Raw genomic sequence first — 21,029 nt, 5'->3', positions numbered from 1 at the left:
GGACACCCTGCTTGCAATGTGATAGAACAACGTGCAGTTGTCCCTGAGCACCATCCAGGCCTCTCCAGCAGCTCCCTGGCATGAATCCTTTCCACAAAGAAGCTGAAAAGTGGAAATAAAACATACCCGTTTTTTGGAGTTCAGCATCCCCATCTCAAGGTCATTTTCACAGTTTTTGGCCTTAGATTTGCAGAGTTTTATGAGGCACATTTTTATTCTCAGTATGAGATAATAAAATGATTTAGGGCTTGGCACTAGATTAAAAGGAGCAGGTAAAGTCCTTCCTTCATCAAAGTAGGATAGCCAGAGCTTGGCACGTGCAAACTTCCACTCCACATCCGCGTCCTCCTTGGGAAGGGGAGAAGGAAAAGCAAATCAACACCCAAATTAGTAAATAGGAAGGAATTTAGCTCTGACCGGGACAAACATACAGATACAGATTATGTTGTTAACTACAACAAAATTCTGCCTCCCAGAACAAGGTTCTGCACAAAATGTGTATTCGTAGGCTTCTCTGTGGTGATTTCAAAACAAGGAAAATTTAAACAAAATGATGCATAAACAGAACACATGTGTGTTCCAAATATTAGACTATTTCCTTGTATATCACAGGGGTTGTCTCAGTAACAATCTGGGTTTTTGCTATGCTGACAAATGAATGTGTCAGAACATAGAGACATGGAAAGCAGAAAAAATTTTTATGAGCACAACAACAGCAAAGACTGTCTGTGATGAACTGCAGTGCTCTGTGCCATCTGTTACCACTGCTGTGGCCAGGAATCCCCTTAGGGAGGCTCAGACACTGCTGGATGAGCATTCCTCTGTCATCAGCTGATTTCCTCTTGGGTCCTGTCTGTATTCACCATCATGTATCCCCAAACCCTTTAATTCTCCTACTGTTCACCTCCTGCCGCTGATGAAGGTGGAGAAAAACTCCATCATTCAAAGTCTGTGAATGTCCTTTATGAATTGTCAAAGTGGGCCAGGATCACTTCCAAGTAACAAGGGCAAGGTTAGCAAATATTTTATGGAGGAAATCGTTCAACTTGGCATTTATACAGGAGGATGATCAGGGCCATGTACCAGGAGCATTTATCAGGCAGAAGAAAGGATGAGATACAGCTGCTGTACCACTGTGTTCATTGTGCTTTACATGGAGGGCAGAAGGAGCAGGGGTGTGGATCTGCCAGCTCCCTGTACTCGTGTACATCTGGAATTGTGTGTTCTGTTGGAATTCATACCCTCTGATTACCCTGAACCTCTGGAACCTGCTCAGGAACTGCCACGACACCGTGGAGATGAATTCTGCCACAGCTACAGCAGTGTGGCTTCACCAGAGCAGCAGCATTCCCTTCTCTGTTCTCATGGTTTGGGGTTGCACCTCACAAAACCTTTAAGGTCAATTACAGAACAAACCACCAGTGAACAGTTCTAATGCCTTTCTGTTATGCAGTGAGAAGTACTACTGATGGGAGTTGTTCTGTTCTATGGCTAGCAAAAGGATTTCTTTCTTTCTTTCTATAAATCCAAATTTGTCAGGAAGCACCAATACTTGAGGTATAAACAGAGGAAAACCAGAAGCAGCAAAGAGAGATGTTAAATGGAAGGCTGGAAAATATGGTCTTGTCACTCCAGCTAATAGCAAACCATCTGCCCACTGACCATAGTGGAATTTAATTCCTCAGTAATGTCCATCCCAGGACATCACTGACATTGCTCTGGTCAGACACACACTTTGGCAATAGGGACTTCCTCTGCAGTCAGTCACTCCTGGGGATACTGAAAGATGTGCAGATGTGGCACTTGGGGACATGGTTTGGTGGTGGCCTTGCCCACCTGGATGAATGGTTATAGGTTTTTTCCAACCTATTTGACTCAGATTCTACAACTCTCTTTAATCTTCACAGAGATTCACAGAGAGCTCTCGAAATCTCACACTAGTGAGTACTGAAATTAATTACTATGAGAAGAACTAGTTTTTCTTCAATTAGGAGGATCTGGGCCAAACACTCACACTTGTTTTGCTTGCTGATAGTTACAAGTAATCTTTAACAAAATTTAGAAACTTTCCATGCAATCAAGAAGAATGACAAACCATTTTTCCAAGAAAATGGCTTTCACAAAGTTTAAACTGGAAAGTCAATATGGGCCATCTATTCAGATATTTTCAGAGATCTTTTTTTCTTCAAGAGCATCTCCGTCTACTACAATAAAATGGAAAATGCAGTAAGAGGCTGAGACCCCTTCTGAAGTAAAACTTGTTTCAGGTGAATAGGATTCAGGGAATTGCTTGATCCTGTGTGATTAGAAACCTTTGGAGAAATGACTCTGGTTTCTGCAATCCTGAAAGGTTCTGGGGCAGAGAGCATGTGTAAGGTCTCTCTGACCTTTAGACTCAGTTACAGCATGCACAGGATAGAGTTATATTTGTACTACAGTTCATGGATGAATCAGACATTACAGTGAGAAAATATTTTCAGCCCTGGCCTTTTTCAATGTCAGGTTTTGAGGGGAGATTAGGACAAGTAATTACTACAAACCCAACTGCAGAAGTTTGACATTTAACAAATCAGAAGTAAAAGGTGACTCAACATTAACATTATCCAAATAATGTATTTTTTTCTGCCTTTATTTAGATTAGCAGGGAGTTGTTTATGTCCAAAGCATTTAGCAAATCCACTCTGCTAATAGCCACGCTACTGAACAGGACTGGGTAAACCCTGCAAATGCCTTTCTGCAGAAACCTATTAATATTCCTTGAGGGCTCTGTTTATATGCTTTAAAAGATGGATTTTGTAAATGTCCACAAAGTCATGTTTTGCAGACCCTAAAGACTCTTCAAAAAAATTGTATCAAGTTTTATGCCTGGTAATTTCTAAACATTTTCATGAATGCACATGAGCTTCATATCTACATGGGCTGGAGTGTTTAAGCAGTAGAGAACAGGCCAAAAAGTCAGAAGAAATTTTACTCTGTCATAAGCAAACAATGCAGCTAAGGCAACACACATGGATAAATTATGATAACCAACAAAAGGAATAAAAAATATCACAAGCCACTTTCATTAAATACATGTTAAGGAAATTTGGTTTACTCACAGAGGATCATTAAAAACAAGGAAGCTGAAATAGTTACAGAAATTATTCATTGTTGATTATTAATTCAATCATAATCTGGGGACAGATTCAGCCTTAACTGTTATACCACATATGATGTTTTCATGATTCTAACCTTGGATGTAAAATAAACTACAGCATCCTTGGGTTTTTAGCATTTTCATTATCAGTAATAATTAAGTTTGAGTTTGTAATCTGATTTATCTTACCTCAATTTCCTGATAGGAGTTGTTGATCATGGCTATTAACATGTTAAGCAGCACAACCACCATAGTCACGTTATATACTCCATAGAGTACATATCCAATATTCTCAATGAATTTATGGTCATACTTCAGCACCACAGATATCACTTCAGATAAGCCAAATATTGACCAGAATAAGGTTTTAAAACTTTCTTCTACCCTAAAAATAAAACAACACTGGGTTAGCCAGGCCGCATGCTAATAATAAAAGCAGCAATCCACAAATATAAATATATCTTGGCACAGTTATTGCAACCCATTATCCATCACCTAGGGATGTGCCAAATCACATTTCCTGATCTGATAAAGAAATATGATTTCTGATTAATCCTACAAAGTTACAGACTGCCCTGATTTGCTCCATCTGTTCTTGTCGGGTGCAATACACTAGGATTTTGTGTCCCTAATAGGGATGACAAATCCATGGGCAACTTGCAGTCTGAAACGTTTTATGTAGGGCTTTTGCTTCTACTCATTCACTCACTCTTTTTTCCTCCCAAGAAGATAGAACCAAGTCTGACCTCCTTCTCTGCAGTTTCCAGGGCAGAAGAGAAGCATGTCTTTTACCCAGGAGAAAGGACTGAAGAGTTCTGCATTGTGGCATTATTATAAAGAACACAGAGTGCAAATATAGTCAGACCATAGTGTGATTTTCTTCCCATCCTGCTTTGGGACTCCAAACATGTCAGACACCCTAGCATTTGTAGGAAGAAATTGGATTTAAGGAGTGATACAAGATGTTGCAGAGAGGAATTTTGATTTGATTATTATCCTTGCTTGAAAGCGGAAAGGAGCAAGAGGAAAATTAAAAGGCTGAAAGACAGGAAAAAGGGGAATAAGCCAATGACAAAGAGAAGTGGGGCTGGAAAGAATGAAGCTGGACTAACAGGTCAGGATGAGAGTCTGACCCAAGGAGCTGGGGCTCTAACAGGGGAGGGGAGCAGCCACAGCTGAAAAGGATAGGAGGAGGAGGAGGAGGAGGAGGGATGCTGGCACATTTTTAAAAGTTTTTGCCTAATATTTATCTTATAAGGCATTTTGCCTTTGCTGAGCAAACCTTAGCCTGTTAACAGTTAATTGCCTCCCTTCTCCTCCTGCCTGCCAGGAGGGAGCACCTTCAAATGAAACAATGCCATAAAAAATTATTTTGATGAAATTTTTCTTGCTAGGGTGGCATCTTACTAATCCTGCTAAATCTGTTTATAAAAACAGCTTATAGACACAAACCGTGGCATATTCAACAGGAAAAATAAACATTACATCAATTCCAGTGTCAATTCCACCATTCATAAAAGCAAGAGAAATTAATTTCAACCCTTTGAAAGGCTGGTGCAGATTCCTGGACAGCTTCTTTCTGCTGCAGCAAACTGGTTTTTAATTCTCATCATAATTTGTGGTACTCCACAGCTCACTTACAAGTAGTAGTAAAACTGCAGTAAAGAGTATAATATTTACTCTGTATATTGTTTTGTGGGGACTGACCTTGAGTGATGTTTCAAATAAATGCTGTACAATTTCACCGATAACCAGAGTTGCTGATATCCCACTCCCTGAGCCTGTTGCTCTGCAGGGCTGCAGAGATACCCTTGGGGGATGTGTGACCATGCTGCACTCAGGTGCCATCACTTTTCCCCCTGCTTTTCCTCTCCTGTAACACCCTGCTCTGTCCTCCTGCCCTCTCTGCAGCAGGGCTGACCTGGCATTAATGTGTCAGGCTCCCCGCACTGTGCAGCGGCAATCTGGCCACTGCTCCTTCAATAGATGTTGTATTTTCCAGTTTAAGAACACATATTACACCAATGGTCTTTGGCATTGAAACCCACCACCGAGGTGATTTCCCAAACTAATAAAAACCATAACTCCAGCCCGGAGCCCAGCTGCACCCTGCAATTAACTTTCCTTTTTAATTTAGAAAGGTTCCCTCAGTTTTCCGCCCTGTTGGCAGATTTTAATACAATGTGTCAGCTCTGCTCCTTTTCTGCAGCTTGAGCATTGACCTCTATACTCGAGCAGTGCCAGATTCTCCTTGGAAACTAAATTGAGAGCTGTGAGCAGCCTTGACCACCCCGAGCCCCAGAGGTAAGGGGGGTGCCAGGTTCCTCTGTCATGTCCACAAACCTGATTTCCAGTGTCAGGTAAGGGACCAGTGCCTGTGGTGGTGGGTCTGGGAGGCTGCTGGAGAGGCTGACCTAACCTGTAGCACCAAAATGATGTTTAGCAGTGCCCCAGGCAGATGCAGGCCTCTCTGTCAGAGGAAACGATTTAAGGAGACTTTGTACCAGCCCATCCCTACCCTTCACAAAGGCTGGATGACTCTTTCCTTCTCCCTTTTAGATTATTGCCAGGTTGCACAAGATTTGGCACAGGTTGCAGAGAACATAATTTGGGCTTTTTTTTTTTCTTTTTCTTTTTTTTTTTTTTTTAAGAATATCTCACTAAAACATGAGAGGAGGACGTTGGGAGCCAAGTTCTCAAAGATTCCAAAATGCCAAGGTGTCCCCTTGTTGCCAGCTAAGCAATTTACCCCCTTCCTGCAAGGTCAGCAGGTGTTTCATCCTTCTCAAAGGCAAACAAATGAAGGATTTAGGAAGTCAGGAGTCCTTCCCAGCTTGACAGCTCCTGGCAGCAGGGGGGTCTGGCAGTGACAGATTGGCAGATGCTCCCTGTGGAGGAGCCTCTGCAGCAATCACCCTCTTTACTGGGGGAGAACTGACTGCACTGGGGAGACCACAGAGATTGTTTGTTTGTTTGGTTCATTACACTTATTTCAGTAAAATTTAAGGATTTTGCACTGAGGAAGGTGATGCTTCCTAACACACCATAGCCAGTTATTTATTTGCAGATTTTCCTCACTTTTGTGTACAGCAGAGTGCTTTTCATCACAAAGGATCATGGCAAGGCTGTCATTTCATATCAGTCTTGTGCCCTACTCTTTAAGAAACCTTAAGGCATCCTTTCAGATTTATCTCCTTAAATGAATTTGAGAACTAACTCTGCCAAAAAAGCAACACAGTCAACGCAATCTACAAAACTATCACATTTTGACAAAACAAAACAAGTAGAAAAAAGCCTCCAAGCCTGGAAGTAGCTTTGGCACTGAGCAGTGAGTCACATTCCCCTTTGGGGAGAGTGAGACAGAAAACCTTGCCTTGTAGCCTTCAGCCTGATTTCTGATGCAGAAAGCAAGATGAACACAATCAGCCTTGCCTCCATTTCGATTTTGTTTGCATAGCATGTTCTTAATTACAGGCTGTTTCAAGAGCTGTGTGCTGTACACAGCATCTGATAAACAGATAAACATAGCTGGTGTGGTGGCAACTGCTGGGGAAATGATCTGCTCTTCAGCATTGAAGAACTTCCAAAAAATGTTGAAAGTGTATTTAGTTAAATAATTTCTATATTTAACTAGTGTGGAGTAAAGACAACTGCATCCTTATTTCCTTTGCTTCCAGAGCATCAAAAGGAAAGAAATGACAGAAACTTTGTATAATAACTCAAATCAGAGGCCACTGGGGTGCTATGTGCTTGCTCTGTAGATGAACAGAGAAGAAATTGAGTACACAATTTCAAAGTACAGTAGAAAGGGAGGGTGAAAGTTAAACCAAATATTCACTAACTATTATCATTAAAACTAAGCAAGCAATTCCCTCAGTGTGCACTCTTTTTCTGCTTACATACTGCCCTGGGAAGGTGTGCTTTTTTAAAATGTGTAATTTGAAGTATTTTAGTGAGCAGCTGTTTGTCTAAGGCTTCCCACTGAGGCAAACCAGGGAGCTGGCAGTGCTGTTTGGAACTGCCCACAGTCAATTATGGGCACAAATCCACTGGGCCTTTTTCTGTCACAACTGTCCAAGTCACCTCTGAGAATCAGAGTTAAATAGTCACATTTCTGACTGCAAAACTCGCTGTAAAATTTCACCCATCCTCATCAGAATTCACAAACACGCTCCCAGGAGATGGCTTGTGTGGTGTTGCTGCAGTCACAGAAGGGTTATGAGGACACTAAAGTAAGCATGACCCCTTTTTGCCCCAGGGATTTTTCAAGGAATGAAACAAAGATAATCGATTGTAATACCTGTGAAGCTGTAATAAAAGCTCTAATACCCAAGCTCTAATACTGAAATGTTTCTCCTTTCCATGAGTAAACTGATGGCAGCATGGGACCACCACCTTCAGCAAGGCCAACATGCAGCCACCCAAAATAGAGCAGGAAGCACTTCTACAACTGGTATCTGCCCATCTGCCAAAACAACCTTGCAATTAGCTTATTAAAATTGTTTGAGACTGTCTACCTCAGGGCTTCTATTTTTTTTTTTTTGCATGGAATGTCTAAGAAGGATTTTTGGAATGAATGTAAATCTATTCTCTTTGTTTCACATGATGAAAGGGCTCATTTTCACTGATCATCATTTGCCACCTCCTGTGTGTTTAAATAATCAGAAGAAAGTAAGTATTTTTAAAGGCTCTTCCAAATTCTTGAAAGGAAAATTTATGCTCATGGAAGATTTGCTTTATAAGAACATGAAGTCCCCCCAGGATAAGCAGTCAGCAGGCTGAAGTTAAGGAGGATCTCTCCCCAGTCAAAATATCCCTTGGGCATTTAAAGCAATCTTTACTCCAGTGAGCAGTCATCATTTTGGTGAATATTTGATCATTATTTCAATCAAAAGACAGTAACTACTGGAAGATGCACTTAGATAATGAGTGCTAATAACAGAGCTACTGTGCAGAGTTGCACCAGTGAGTGGAATTTGTCAGTGCTGCTCTCCAGGGATGTGCCTGGGGGATGCCACAAGTGAGGGCTGCTGTGCCACCAGGCAGCCAGGGATGGTGCAGCCTTAATATTCATTAAATCTTGTGCTTCAAGGGCATCTTCTTCTTTTCAAATCTGAAGCAAGTCACATCCCACACAGTCAGTTCTCTTCTCCCTAACTACTGAGCACAGATAGATGTAAATGGTCTCAGAAATCCTTCCATTAAAATGCACCCTGAGGCTCCAGGAGAGGTCTAGAATGCAAATTTGGCTCAACAAGAGAAAGTAAACATTGTGTTACAGGTTACATGTGGCACAAGAGGGTGGTGTGGTAAAACTGTAAGGCAACAGCCACTTGCAGGACAGAAATGACGCTGGAAAGGTAATTTCTCCAAGAGGAGTGATGAGCTTAGCCCCAGGCTCACTGTGTGACACGTTTCAGGACTGACACATCAAATGCAGCATCAAATGTCTGCTGTGCACACAGTCACCACTGTGGGCTCAGGCTCTGTGGCTTTGGAGTGGTTTCCTGAAAGTAAGCTCACACCAAGGGGAAAACATTGTGCCAGGATTCCCACAGACAGGTATGTGGGAAGGAAAGCCCCGCCTATATCCCTAAGGCAAGTTAAGGGGGATTTGTGACACAAAACTGTCCCAGTGCCGTGCTGGTGCCACATTACAGTGAGGGAGGAGGCTTTCCCCTGGATGCATGGGACACATCCCTCATTCTCAGCAGGACTGTCCCTGCTCTGAAAGCCCCTGAGCAGAGGGCCAGAGGGGCCAGCCCTGCAGAGCAGCCTCCCTCCCACGCGTACTCACGTTGTAAACGCGGGGTTGTACTTTGCACCAAGGTAGTAAGAGTAAAGGTTGAACATCCCAATCATGAAGGCTAGGAACACCATGATGAAGATGACCATGAACTTGAAGATGTCCTTCACGGTCCTGCCCAGAGAGATCTGCAAGGGGCCGAAGCTTTCGTTGGCTGGAAGAATGTAAGCAATGCGGGAGAAGCTGAGTACCACAGCTATGGCATACAGGCCTTCTGAAATGATCTGGGGATCCGAGGGGAGCCACTTGTTCCTGGCTAAAACAATACATGTACACTGGGTGTTAGTAACAGAAAGGGTTAGCTGGAAGCTGCTATGATAAATGACCCTTTTCCAGACTCAGTCTTGCATTTGGGTGGGAGTTAAAGAGAAAAAAAAAAACCAAACAACTTTGGGGCAATTGTACACTGGACCACAACGTGCTGTACAAATATGGTGAATTAGTTGTATTTTTCACATGGTAAAGGTAGGAAATTACCAAATCACTGGGATTTACTGAAGCCACACAGTGAAAAAAAAAAAAATCAACATGGCTTTAAACAAACTTGATATTTTCTGATTCCAAGTTGAATATTAACTGTGCTGTGCTTTCTCCATTTGAAGCTCTTGAGATGGAGAACCAAAGCCACAACACAGTGGAGTACAGCTGTAGATTTGGATACAGGGTACTCTGTCAGTATTTGGAAAGGAAGCACTAGGGAGACCAAGATCTTCTATCCCCACCATTAGATAAGAAAGTTAGGATTTTTTTCAGATAAAGTAGATATAAACATTGTGTACCATTTTCATATTATCTCTAAATTAAAACCAGTTTCTAAAGTCTAGTTACTCTAATATTTTTACTTTAAAAAGCTCCAGATATGCATCATTTACCTAATCTGCTGAAATGTAAACATTTATATTAATATGGCTTATAAGTGCCCTTGCATCAACTCAGGCTCTTGATGGAAAGACTGCAACTCGCAGATAAAACATGTGACATCTTCAGGGCCACAGCTGTAAACTAGGGCATTATTTGCAGTAATCTGAACCAAAGGGAAAGCAGCAGATGGAGAAATTCACAGCATCTTGTTGGGATATTCTGTTCTGGACCCTTTGCACCTTTGTGTCATGAACTCACTTTGAATGGGTGAGCAGCAAGGCAGAGGGGGAGAAGCCACAATCTCATCTCCGTGGCTCTTGGCTTGTGTGGCCAGGGAGGGATGCTGGAGGCTGAGCTGGTGGGGCCACTCACATCCTGTGGCTCTGAACTGCTCTGGGTCAGGCCCGTGGCTCTGGGGCTGGGTGGGTCTAAGTGGAGGAAATGCTGCCCCAGCTCTCCTCTCCAGCCCAAGTGCAGCACCAGAACAACCACCACAACACCTAGGGAGCCATGGTGTTCCTTAGTGCCCAGCTCTGGAGCTCCTGCAGCCCCTGTGAGCAAAAATCCCTGTGGGTTTTGCCCATCTAGAGCTGGCAGAGGTGTGCAGTGTCTCCACTCCCCACATGTGTGTGAAGCTCTGTTCATTGCTGTATAGCAAAGAAAAACCATTTCAGCCATCCAAAAGAGCATTTTCAAGGCACTGCTGCGGCTTGCATTTCCCAATGTCAGCACTTATAGATGATACAGACCCTACAAAAATGTAGGTTCTGATGAGCAGCAGCTATTTTTATTGCTATTCTTATTTATTTTTGTCGAGGTGTTGGATGTAACAGAAATGCAGTTACTGCAGCCTCAGATTCTGTGTTTGTTCACACATTTCCCTCCTCTCTCATTTGGAAAGCCAAGTAGATTAATTCATCTGTAATTTAAATTCTGTTCTGCTCACTCATCGTTCCTGATTACCTGTTGCTCAAGCTACATTTTCAGCATGTGATTGACCTGAATGTAGCACAAGAGCAGAGGCTGAATGAGGTTTAGATCCTTTCTGACTGGTTAGGAAGATGGCTGGAATGGATACATCTAGGGAAAATAATTCGGTTTATTCAGAAAAAATACTATATAAATATCACAAAAAGAAAGCTGCTTTCAGTATTGCCACACATTAACTCAAAAGAACAGGAAATATTAGATAGCAAAAAGCATCTTACCATAGGTAAAGTAAGCAACTTCAGGGGGAAGGGTGACATTATTGAGGTCATCATCCTGAACGTACTGATCTACGTACTGTTGTGCCTCAGAGGCTTTGAGAAAAGCCATGAACCTGGCAGTGAATGATGCCACAAAGATGGACAGCATCCCAAAGTCCAGCAGGTTCCAGAGATGCACCACATATTCACGGGGACCCTCTTCCCAGATCTCCTTGCACTCCGACCATATCATACCTGTGGAGGGATCAGAGCATCTGTAACTGGCAAGCACAGGAGATGTTTATTCAGACAGATCTGTTTGTTTCCTGCTTGCAGTGGCTTCTAAGATCAAAGCTGCAGACTTTTTAATTAAACATATGAATTGAGAATGGCTCATGCCATCTTTTCTTAAAAATTAATCCAACCTTTTGTGCTTATGAAGCAGAAATCTCAAAATGTCACTATATGTCAATAAAAAAGCTGATTTCTGATGATGATGACAGAAAAAGCACTGTTCAGAAACTCTGATGACAGTAGAAAATTCTACTGCTGATGCAGTTGGAAAAAAAGTAGATTTCCTCTCTTGTCCCCAGAATGACCTTCCTACACCGTGGCACTGAAAATGGCACTGCTTGCTCTGCTGCTTTGTTCCTCCTTCCCTAAGATAGTGGGGGTGTCCATTTTGAGAATGCAAACAGAACTGTTCAAGAGTAAGTTTATTGTGATTAAAAAAGGGTAAGACAGAAATTCTTTCCTTCCAATTTCATAAAGCTTTCTCTATTAAATAATGAATTTCCATATATTAAAGTCTGAACTACCACTTTGCAAACACTGAGTTTAGCCCAAATTTATGATTTCTGACAAGACTTACAAATAAACCTAAATGCCAAACCCAGTGAATTCAAATATTTGACATCCATGTCCCGCTGGGAAGAGCCGGAGTGGACAAGTGAATTCAGTCAAAGAGCTCAGGTCAGATTCACCAATTTACCCAAGTTTCAATCTCAGCAGGGCTCCAGGGCCAAAATCTCGCTCTTGAATAGCTAAAGTGTTGGAATATTTAACCCACTGATAAATATTTCCTGCTCTCTACCCAGTCCTGTTTCCATAGCAGCAGCAAAATTCACATTTAATCAAGGAGGAGCAGCGCCTGCCAATTTCCATGTGACCTCCTGCAATCTTCTCCTTTCTGTGAACTCCTCTCATCCTCTCTGCTGGAAGCTCTCGTGGTGTGGCATGTAAATGCTTTTGCTTGGCTCTTTCGGAAGCTGCTGGGGTGTCCCCAGAGGTGCACTGGGGTTACAGAGAGGGAAACAGGTCACTGGGAATGTAGCCTGAGGTGGAGGAGAGGAGAGCTGCCGCTCTCAGTCCTTGTGCATGGGCAAGGATTTAAAGAGAAAAAGGAAAGCTGAGCTCTCCATCAGGCAAGGTCACAGCGAGCCTGTGAGCTCCACAGCCCTGGGAACTCCCTGGAGATGTTCCCTGGTGTAGGTCAGTCCTGGGAGAGAGCCTGAGAGCTGCAGGATGCTGAGCAGAGGGCAGGAGAGGAGCATCCCAGCTCTCCTTCTCCTTGGTGCCTGGCTGTGTGAAAGCAGGAACTTCATCCCACACTGACGCTCACCAAGAGTGAGATTTAATAATAAATAGCCTAAGAGAGAAGGTGGAAGAATTGGTTTCTCAGGAATTTTCCTGGAGCAAGGATGAAATATTAAAGAAACATTTCTGCCTTGAAAAAAAAGCATTCCAGAAATGATGGATAGGAGCCATTAGCCCTGTGCATTATATGTGTGCTTTAAAAAGGTACCAAAGCACTTAAAGAAATATCACATGCATGGTAGCATTGCCCAACAAAGCACTTGTTCACTGATGACCAGAAATGATTCCCATCCAAATTTATTTTTAATCTTGCTCACTTAATATACCTAAGCCACAGATTAATGAAGAAGTGTCTAAAACTGAGGAGTCTGACTAAAATAAGAATCCATCTGCGAAAGTAACATGCTAGTGGCCTATAATTTCCACTGTTCTTTTCCCCAACTTTGTGGCAATCATTTTTAAAAAATGTCTGTCAGGACAAGTAGGAAAGTTACAGTAATTACTTGGTCAGTACCGCTGGGTAATTGTATATCCATTATGAGAGAGTAATTTAAAGTTTCTCCCCAGTAAAAGTATTGAGAAAAGAAAAATCAGCTAAAATTCAGGGGATGTGACATAAAATGAGGTGTAAGAAATAAGAAGTAGTTAGACAAAGCAGCTCTGCCAGGATGTGATTAGATTGCAGTGTGGTGTTTCTGAGGCCCCCAATGGCTCTGGCAGGGGGTGTTTCCCTGAGTTTGATGCTCAGAGATGTGGGATGTGAGCACATCCTAGGCTCAGCTTCTGCATGTCTTGTTCCCACAGCAGGGATAATCAGAAATGTCACCTTGAAGGGCAATTCTGGTTTCAGCAGGGGAAGGAGAGTCAAGATACAGGCACAGCCCATCTGGAAGAAAAATGGGAGTGTGCAAGAAGTGCTGTGCACCACCTGTACACAAAAAGGAACCGTTTGTCAGATTTTTATATCCTCTGGCCTGGTACATAAATCAGGAGCAGCTGATGTTGCAGAGCTGCCTTTGAGCCCTCCTGGGTCCACCAAAGGCTGTTGGATTAAGAGATTAATAGTGCTCAGATTGCATCTACCCAGAGTTTGACTGCTACCCTGGCTGCTTTTGCAGTGGGGATTTAGAAATAAACCCCCTGCTTTGAGTGCACACTTCTGCCCATGCTGTTCATGAGGAAATGCCAGCCTTCCTCATTTGAAGAGGAAGAGATGGGAAGCCCTGGCCAAAGGGAAGAGGCAGCCAAGGGAGGCAATGAGCCCTGGGTACATGAGCCAAAACTGCTGTGCACCATGTACAAAGGGGATGTTGGTCTTGTTTAAGATCATGAGATGCCCATGAATGTTTAAACTTGACAATCCATCCCATCCCTCAGGTGTGCCAGCCTCAGCATTTACCATCTGCCAGCTCACCAAGGGTGCACTAGAGCCCTCTCTGTCATTGATGCTGGTATTAAATAACACTGTCCCCATACAGATCCTGAGGGACACCACTTGTCACCAGTGGACTCTGACCCAACCCACTGGCCACACAGCCCTCAGCAGCTTTCTTACACATCCATCAGCCCACCCATCAAATCCATCTGTCTCCGATTTAGAGAGAAGGATGTTGTGGGGATCCATGTCAAAGGCTTTACAAAAGTCCAGTTAAATGACATCTGCACCTTGTCCTTGTACACCTACACAGTCACTCCATCAGAGAAGGCCACTAGGTAGGTCTGTGTTGGCCACTTTAATGATATTTCTACTTGAATATAGGTATTTATAATATCTGTAAGATTTTAGCACTAAAAGCTGCTACTCTTAGTGCTTTTACAATCCTTTAAGTTCAGGGTCACGCATGGGGCTCAACAAGTGCAGGTATCTGCAGGCCACATGCACCAAACTTTCACCTCAGCATTGCTGAAACATTACTTGAAGCTTTCTGGAGGCAGGCAGGTAAAATGGCCAGAGAAGATTGTCAGTGCAGATGTAGGCAGTCATTAGAAAATCTCATTATATTCAGGAGTCTGTACAATGAATCACCTTTCTACTCCCAGAAAAGTGAAAACCTTCTCTTTAAATGAAATGTTTTCTTCTTCATCTCTCAGGAACTCAACAAGCAGACAGATACCTACTGCCTATAAGGGAAGAATACCTAGTTTAAAATCTAATAATCTTGTCCAACTGCTTTAATATAATTTTAAAAATATATCTTACAGTCTTACTCTATCCAGTCTGGCATCTATGCAGCATTTTCTAGCCTAATATCCTGTATGGGATTCTGATTATCACAGGGACAGGGAACAAAGAAACACTGGCCAGGAAGTCATCAGATAGAGCAGGCATATCCTATTTTTCAGGGGAATTTAATGCCATCAGTACTCATGGAACAGTGGAATTATTTGCTGCAAGAAGAGAATCAAAATCATGGTGGTGAACAAAAATAGATTCAGAAGAGGTAGACAAAGATTCTACAGAGTTGATAAGCTCAATTTCCCAATAAATTCTCCTGAACTTGTTTAGATTAGTCGTTCAAACTAAGTGACCTGCCAGGAGTAAATGATGCCTGTAGGAAACGTGAGACATCTGAATTTGTCTGAAACTCCTCAGAAATTTGACTTGTGGATGTGGCACACTTTCACACTCAAAAGGTTCACCCACATGAATCCTTACTTTGTAATTGCTGAATACTTTAATTTCTTTTGTAAGATTTGAGCCCTGCACTGTCCTCTCACCAGCAAAAATTTCATACTAAGGATTTCATAAAATCTAGCTCTTACTTGCCTAGAAGGTTTCATCACTAGACCTTGGAGTGCACTACAAGAAAAGCAAATGACATTATACTCATTTTGCAGGCAAAGACACTGAGGTTCACTGAATTACAGTAGGATCCCATGGCAGGGTAATAAATCAGACTCACCACACTTCTTTCTGCTCACTTTGTCCCAGAGTGAAGCCACAAGTTTCTATTCTAATATTATCTTCTTTAAGATGCAATGATTAAACCAACAGAGATAAATAGGCAACATCTGTGGCATTTATGATGGAAAATGGAAAAATCAGGTAAATGGGAATTTGCTAAGCACCATTCAATGTTTTCAAAAGTAGTGGCCAAGATCAAAGTCTTCTTTGCTCCTCTTTTAATGAAAGTCTTGACATCAACCTCTAGACTCATAGTAAGTGGTTTCAGTTTTGGGGAGTTTTCTTGGTTTGGGTTTTTTGTTTGTTTAGCTTGGGGGTTTGTTGGGTTTTTGGGGGTTTTTTGTTTGTTTTTGTTTTGGGGTTTTTTTAATTTTTCTTTTTTCTTTGTCTTGTCATTGTGTGTTATGCTATTCCTAATGAGATTGAATTTCCACAGAGCACTTGTGGACACTTTGGTTTCACTTACCCAATACCCACTTCATGATCAGCAATTCTGTCCATGAGAACTGGGTTGTTTTGACTCTGAATATTTGCTTTGGATGATCCGTGATGGTCTCGTTGGGGAGATTTTTGACCCCTTCAAACCGATCGGAGGCGTTCACCACTAACAGTCCCAGGAAGATTGTGAAGGAAACTGCATGAGCCACAAACTTCATGAAAGGGCTTCGAAGGGTACGTCCCAGCTGCAATGCAACAGGCACAGTCAGAAGGTTTTTATTTATCCACCTCAGCTAGCCTGCAAGCAAAGCTGAGTAAATAGGAGAAATAAAAATTGATGATTTTCGAGTGTATCCATAGCAAAAAAGAAGACAAGGCTGTCAGCATGGAAACAAATTAGAAAAGATACATGAAAATTTTTTGTAAGCTAAACTATGTGCAGAAATAAATGTGTATACGTGCCTTATGAAATTTCTGTAAAACTTTTGCCAATTATATTGACACTAATTGCTTGCACCAATTTATAAGTTATTGTGATGTAGTTAATGACTTAAGATCACACTTTGTTAAGAGTATAAAAGCTGAAGAACACACAGAATAAAAACTTTTTTCTCAGACCCTGATCACATGTATGTACGTCACATCCAACCTAACAGTGACATTTGATGTGATGTCCTAGATGTTTTTCACTATAAAATTTGAAACCTTTTGCCCAGGGTGAAAAGGATTCAGTAATTAATTCTGGATCATTAGCTAAATGGAGTTTAGATTTGTTCAAGTTGCTATTTGCTATTACTAGACATTATGCATTGGGTAATTTTCTATGCATGGCAATGCTTCTTTAAACCCATATGTAATATCTAATTGTCCTGGCCATATGGTGAGTGGAAAATGAAAAGCCAGGACATTTATATGAGAGACATATTTATTTGTCTTATATGAATGCACTTGTGTGTCAATATAAAGACTAATGATGGACACAATTCTCATCCTTATATGTTAGAATCTTTTATTAGTAGTGAATTCTCGGTTCATTATCAATGTGTAAGAAACAGCCTTCTGGTTAAATATGCTTTAGTAATGCTTTTCAAATGCTTTGCTATGATAGTCTTCTCTCATAATTAGTACCAAAGCTGGAGAATTACTTTCTTGCTGGAGAATTACTTGCTCCAGAATACAAGGATTATTTCAAGAAACTAAGCCAAGAACAAGAGCAGCACGTCTCTTCCCTGCAGATAATTGTTCTGCTCTTCTTGACAAGCTTTCTTGGTTAATGAATTTAAATATCACTCTTTAAATTTTAAATTTTCTGTGACCCAAGAAAACATTATTCCAGAATGATGGAAGGAGTAGAAGCATTTTCAGGAGCACTAGGGCCAAAGCCTCTAGTGTTGGACACAACAGGGAGCAATGGAAGAGCTGGCCTGGATGGGGTCTTTCCAAACTCCCCTCAAAGCCAATTCAAAATATTTTTTTCAGTTTATTACTCATTGATTCCTTCCCTTTGATACCAAGATATAATCCATTTTTTTTAAAATCCACTGATTTGATAATAAAACTTCATAGGAAAAAGGACATAAAAAGGAAGTTACTTGTTTTCATATTTATCTCCAATAGAAGATTAATTCCAAGGAACCCTGGTCTCTGCTTATGGCAGAACAGGAAATATTTCAAAAGCAGAGGTCTCTAGGTCTAGCAGAAATTCAAAGGAAGTACTAGGAATCAGGGGTTTATTTGTTTTTCTTATCAGAGTTTTTTTATTGACATTATAAAATGTCAATAAAATATTTTATAAAGTTGAAAGAATAGGAAGTCCTATTGGAAAATGTGCATGCTTCTAAATACTGAAAAGACTTTCCATTAAAGAAAATGAAAATATCTGTTCTTTCCTGAGGTCCTTATTGACATTCTCTGAGGTCAGTAAGGACATGTTTAGCTGGGTAGATATTGCACTGGCTTGAAACCCAAGTTTATTTAATCTTGTCTACGAATAATATGGCAGACATAGGAGTGGGTGAAGTGTTAAAACCAGTCTCGACCCTTACAGTTCTGGTTCACCTCTTGTGCTGTCACCATTGGTGTAGTTCTCAACAGTTTTTATGGTTGATGTTGTGTAGATTGATGCTTTGTAGTAGAATTTAAAATTTCAGTACTGAGCTGAGGGGGTGATGGGATAGGTCTAAAGTCACACAGTAATAATCTCAGATGTTTTCCTCCTGTGAACTGAGAGAGTTCAGATTGCAAGAGTAAAGTGGAACACCAGCCATGGATCCTTAGCAAGAAATTTTTAAGAAAGTGCATTTGCAATCTGTATGAGACTCATTTCTACCCTGAATTCACTAAAAGAGGAAAAGCAATCCCTGTTGAATCATGAATCCTCTCCACACAGACTTTTCCTGCTGTCTATAGAAATGTAAAACAAAAAGACCTTAGATTAAAGTAGCATAGTCTCAGTTATCAGAGAAATAATCCCATGTATTACAGAACCAAATGAATTCCGTGGGTAATTTCCCTTACTTCTTTCATGATTTAACAGAAATCTGCATTTAGTTAATGTTACATCAGCCATTTGTCCCATTTATTACTTCAGAAAGCTTACCATTATTTTTTTGAGCTGATGCTTTTTATATCTTCTCAGAAATCTAATTTTTAGCTTAGAGCTAAAATAAAATGTAGACTAAAATGTTCTGTAAAAAACTTATGAAGTGTGAATTCCTCCAACCAGTCTAATGCTTTATGACAATAAGAGTTTTCAAACAACATGACATAACTAAACTCAAGGTGTGTAACTGCATGAGTGCATCAATTTCTTGATTATTACTGTGGAAAAATTATTTCTTTGCCCTGTTGTGTAAGATCAAGATTGCTCCATCAGTAAAAACCAAATAAAATAACTGTAAAGCTGACCAGGACAAAACTGGGCTGCTCAGAGTGGAGATGCTGCCTGTGTAGAATTTTCTGCAATAACACTATGAGACGATAGCAGGCTCTTGGATCAACCTGCAGCCTTTGAAATTAACAGTGATGATTTTGGGTGAGGCACCAATTCTTAGGGAAAAAATTTGGTTTGTGATTCAGTTATTTCTATCACAGGCCCCAATCAAAAATCAAGACTACATTGTTCTGATCAAGGCAAATCCATGCATTAAAAGACAATACCTGCCTGAAAGAAATTTCAATTGGGCTTTGTGTTAGAAGGTCACATGTGGTTTTTCACAGTCTAGTGGGGTGAGAAGGAACGAACATTGAAAAATGACAATGCATGAAAGGTTTAGGATAATGAAATCAAAGCTGATGAAAAGTTAAGTATCCCCCTCCCCCCATTTTTAAATTTTAATACACCTACCTCAAGAAATTAAAACTAAGTCACTTTCTCAATAATTTCTTACTTCTGCTGTAAAACTGTTTTAGTTTTAGCAGGGGGCTGCCTCTGTTTCTTTCCTCTTAGTTTTTATGTTTTTTAAATTTTCCACTTATTTCTAGTCTAATTGTTCTTCCTACCTATTGCCATATTCAAATGTGGCCTCTGTAATTCTGAGACTGCATCACAAATGTTGCTGTTGGCTGGTGTGCCAACTCCCAACACATTCAACAGAGGTGGAGGAAATTAAACAGCTTCGTAAATCCCTGCTAGACTGGGCTCTGACATGGAGGAATCAAGGTGGTAATTCCAAGCAATAATTCCCTCTATGAGCCAGCCAAAAGCACCCACAGCATGGCCTGGATTTCACATGAACTGCGCTGTGAGCACCTCTGAGTCCTGGCTGGTACCCATGGAAAATGAGGGGCTTTGTGTTGGTACAGACCTCGAGGAGATGAAGTTACATCCTCATATCCTCTAACACAAAGTGCTCCTCTTGGAGCTATTTTGGAGGAGACCAAGGCTTAAATGTGTTTTATTATCTCAGATGTATTGAAGGATTTTTTCTGGTTGTACTAATATGTGTTTCAAATTATAGTCTTTCCTCAATACTAATTGATGGGTCTATAACTACTTGAGTTTGAAATATTTAGAAAGGATTCCTCACTGGTTTTTAGAGGAAGTGGAAGAACATACTTTCAAGACTGAATACCAGTGGCAGGGGTCATTTTTATTAAATTTAAGTACCTGTGACAAGCCTCCTGCAGAAGACATCTTCCTTGTAAGGGATGGTGTTGTTGGCTATTGCTGAATGTGAAATGATCTTCTCCCCTGCCACCCCTTTTTCTGTGGCAAGAGCAATGACAAAGCTATTTATCACTCAGCCACACACTTATTTATCTCCACTTGTTTGAGTAGATTCTTTTAGGATGAAACCTCTACAGATTTCATACCACAAACCACTTGAGATTTTATCTAAGCTAATGTTTGGCTCTGGTCCTTTGACCTCTAGGTCTCAACAAACTGTCTTCCACCATCTGATCTATATTTAGGTATACAGCTGTATTCCAAGTTTCATCATCTCTTCCCTCAAAATCATAAAGATTTTATGATTAAGTCTTAGTCCTTGCTGCAACACTAAGAAGATTCCTGGGGCTTGCCAGAGTTTCAGGCCCATGTGTCATAATAATGTTCCACTAACTAAAACTACAATAGTGCTCTATTAACTAAAACCACAATTATGCTCTATTAACTAAAACCACAATAATGCTGCATTAACTAAAACCACAACAATGCTCCACTAATTAAAGCTACAAGCTCAGAAAGAAGGAGGAAAGGTAACAAAGGAGCACTGAAGAAGGGAGGAACCCACAACAAAAAGTGCATAAAAGAGCAAGAATTTAAACATCAGAGTTAACTAAAACAAGAATCTCCTCCTTTAGTTATTTCCAGTTTTGGTGGTTCTTCTATTTTTTCTTCATCATACTCTTATGTTATCTCCCACACATTTCTTGTTCCTTCTGTTTTCTTGTCACCGATTCCCTCACCCTCTTTACCCACTAAATCTCAGATCATGGCAGTTCCATTTGTGTCTGTCAAGCAACACCCCAAGCCTGCTCTCCCCATGGTATCTTAGAGGATACCATGAATCACTTCCCAGCATCTTTATGGAAAAATCTGGAGTTCCTCTGCAGGCCCTGGGTAAAGATGCCTGCAAACAGCCCATCAGGAGTTTGTAC

General features: G+C 41.1%; 1 protein-coding gene across 1 annotated transcript in view; it reads right to left on the bottom strand.

Annotated features, from left to right (window-relative positions):
* Window positions 1-21,029, bottom strand: part of TRPC7 (transient receptor potential cation channel subfamily C member 7) — a 69,735-nt gene that overhangs the window by 6,576 nt on the left and 42,130 nt on the right. Inside the window, exons 5-9 of the mRNA XM_054288178.1 lie at window positions 15,958-16,174; window positions 11,012-11,245; window positions 8,934-9,198; window positions 3,326-3,521; window positions 127-348 (exon numbers count right to left, since the gene is read on the bottom strand). Of these exons, the coding sequence (XP_054144153.1) occupies window positions 127-348; window positions 3,326-3,521; window positions 8,934-9,198; window positions 11,012-11,245; window positions 15,958-16,174 (1,134 nt within the window). The remainder of the gene's footprint in view (window positions 1-126; window positions 349-3,325; window positions 3,522-8,933; window positions 9,199-11,011; window positions 11,246-15,957; window positions 16,175-21,029) is intronic.

The sequence above is a fragment of the Melozone crissalis genome, unplaced genomic scaffold, assembly GCF_028551555.1.
Source record: "Melozone crissalis strain CALT ecotype California unplaced genomic scaffold, PUWL_Pcris_2 ptg000061l_1, whole genome shotgun sequence".
Lineage (NCBI taxonomy): Eukaryota > Metazoa > Chordata > Aves > Passeriformes > Passerellidae > Melozone > Melozone crissalis.
Note: the sequence above shows the minus strand (reverse complement) of the source record. Positions and strands in the feature narration are given on the sequence as shown.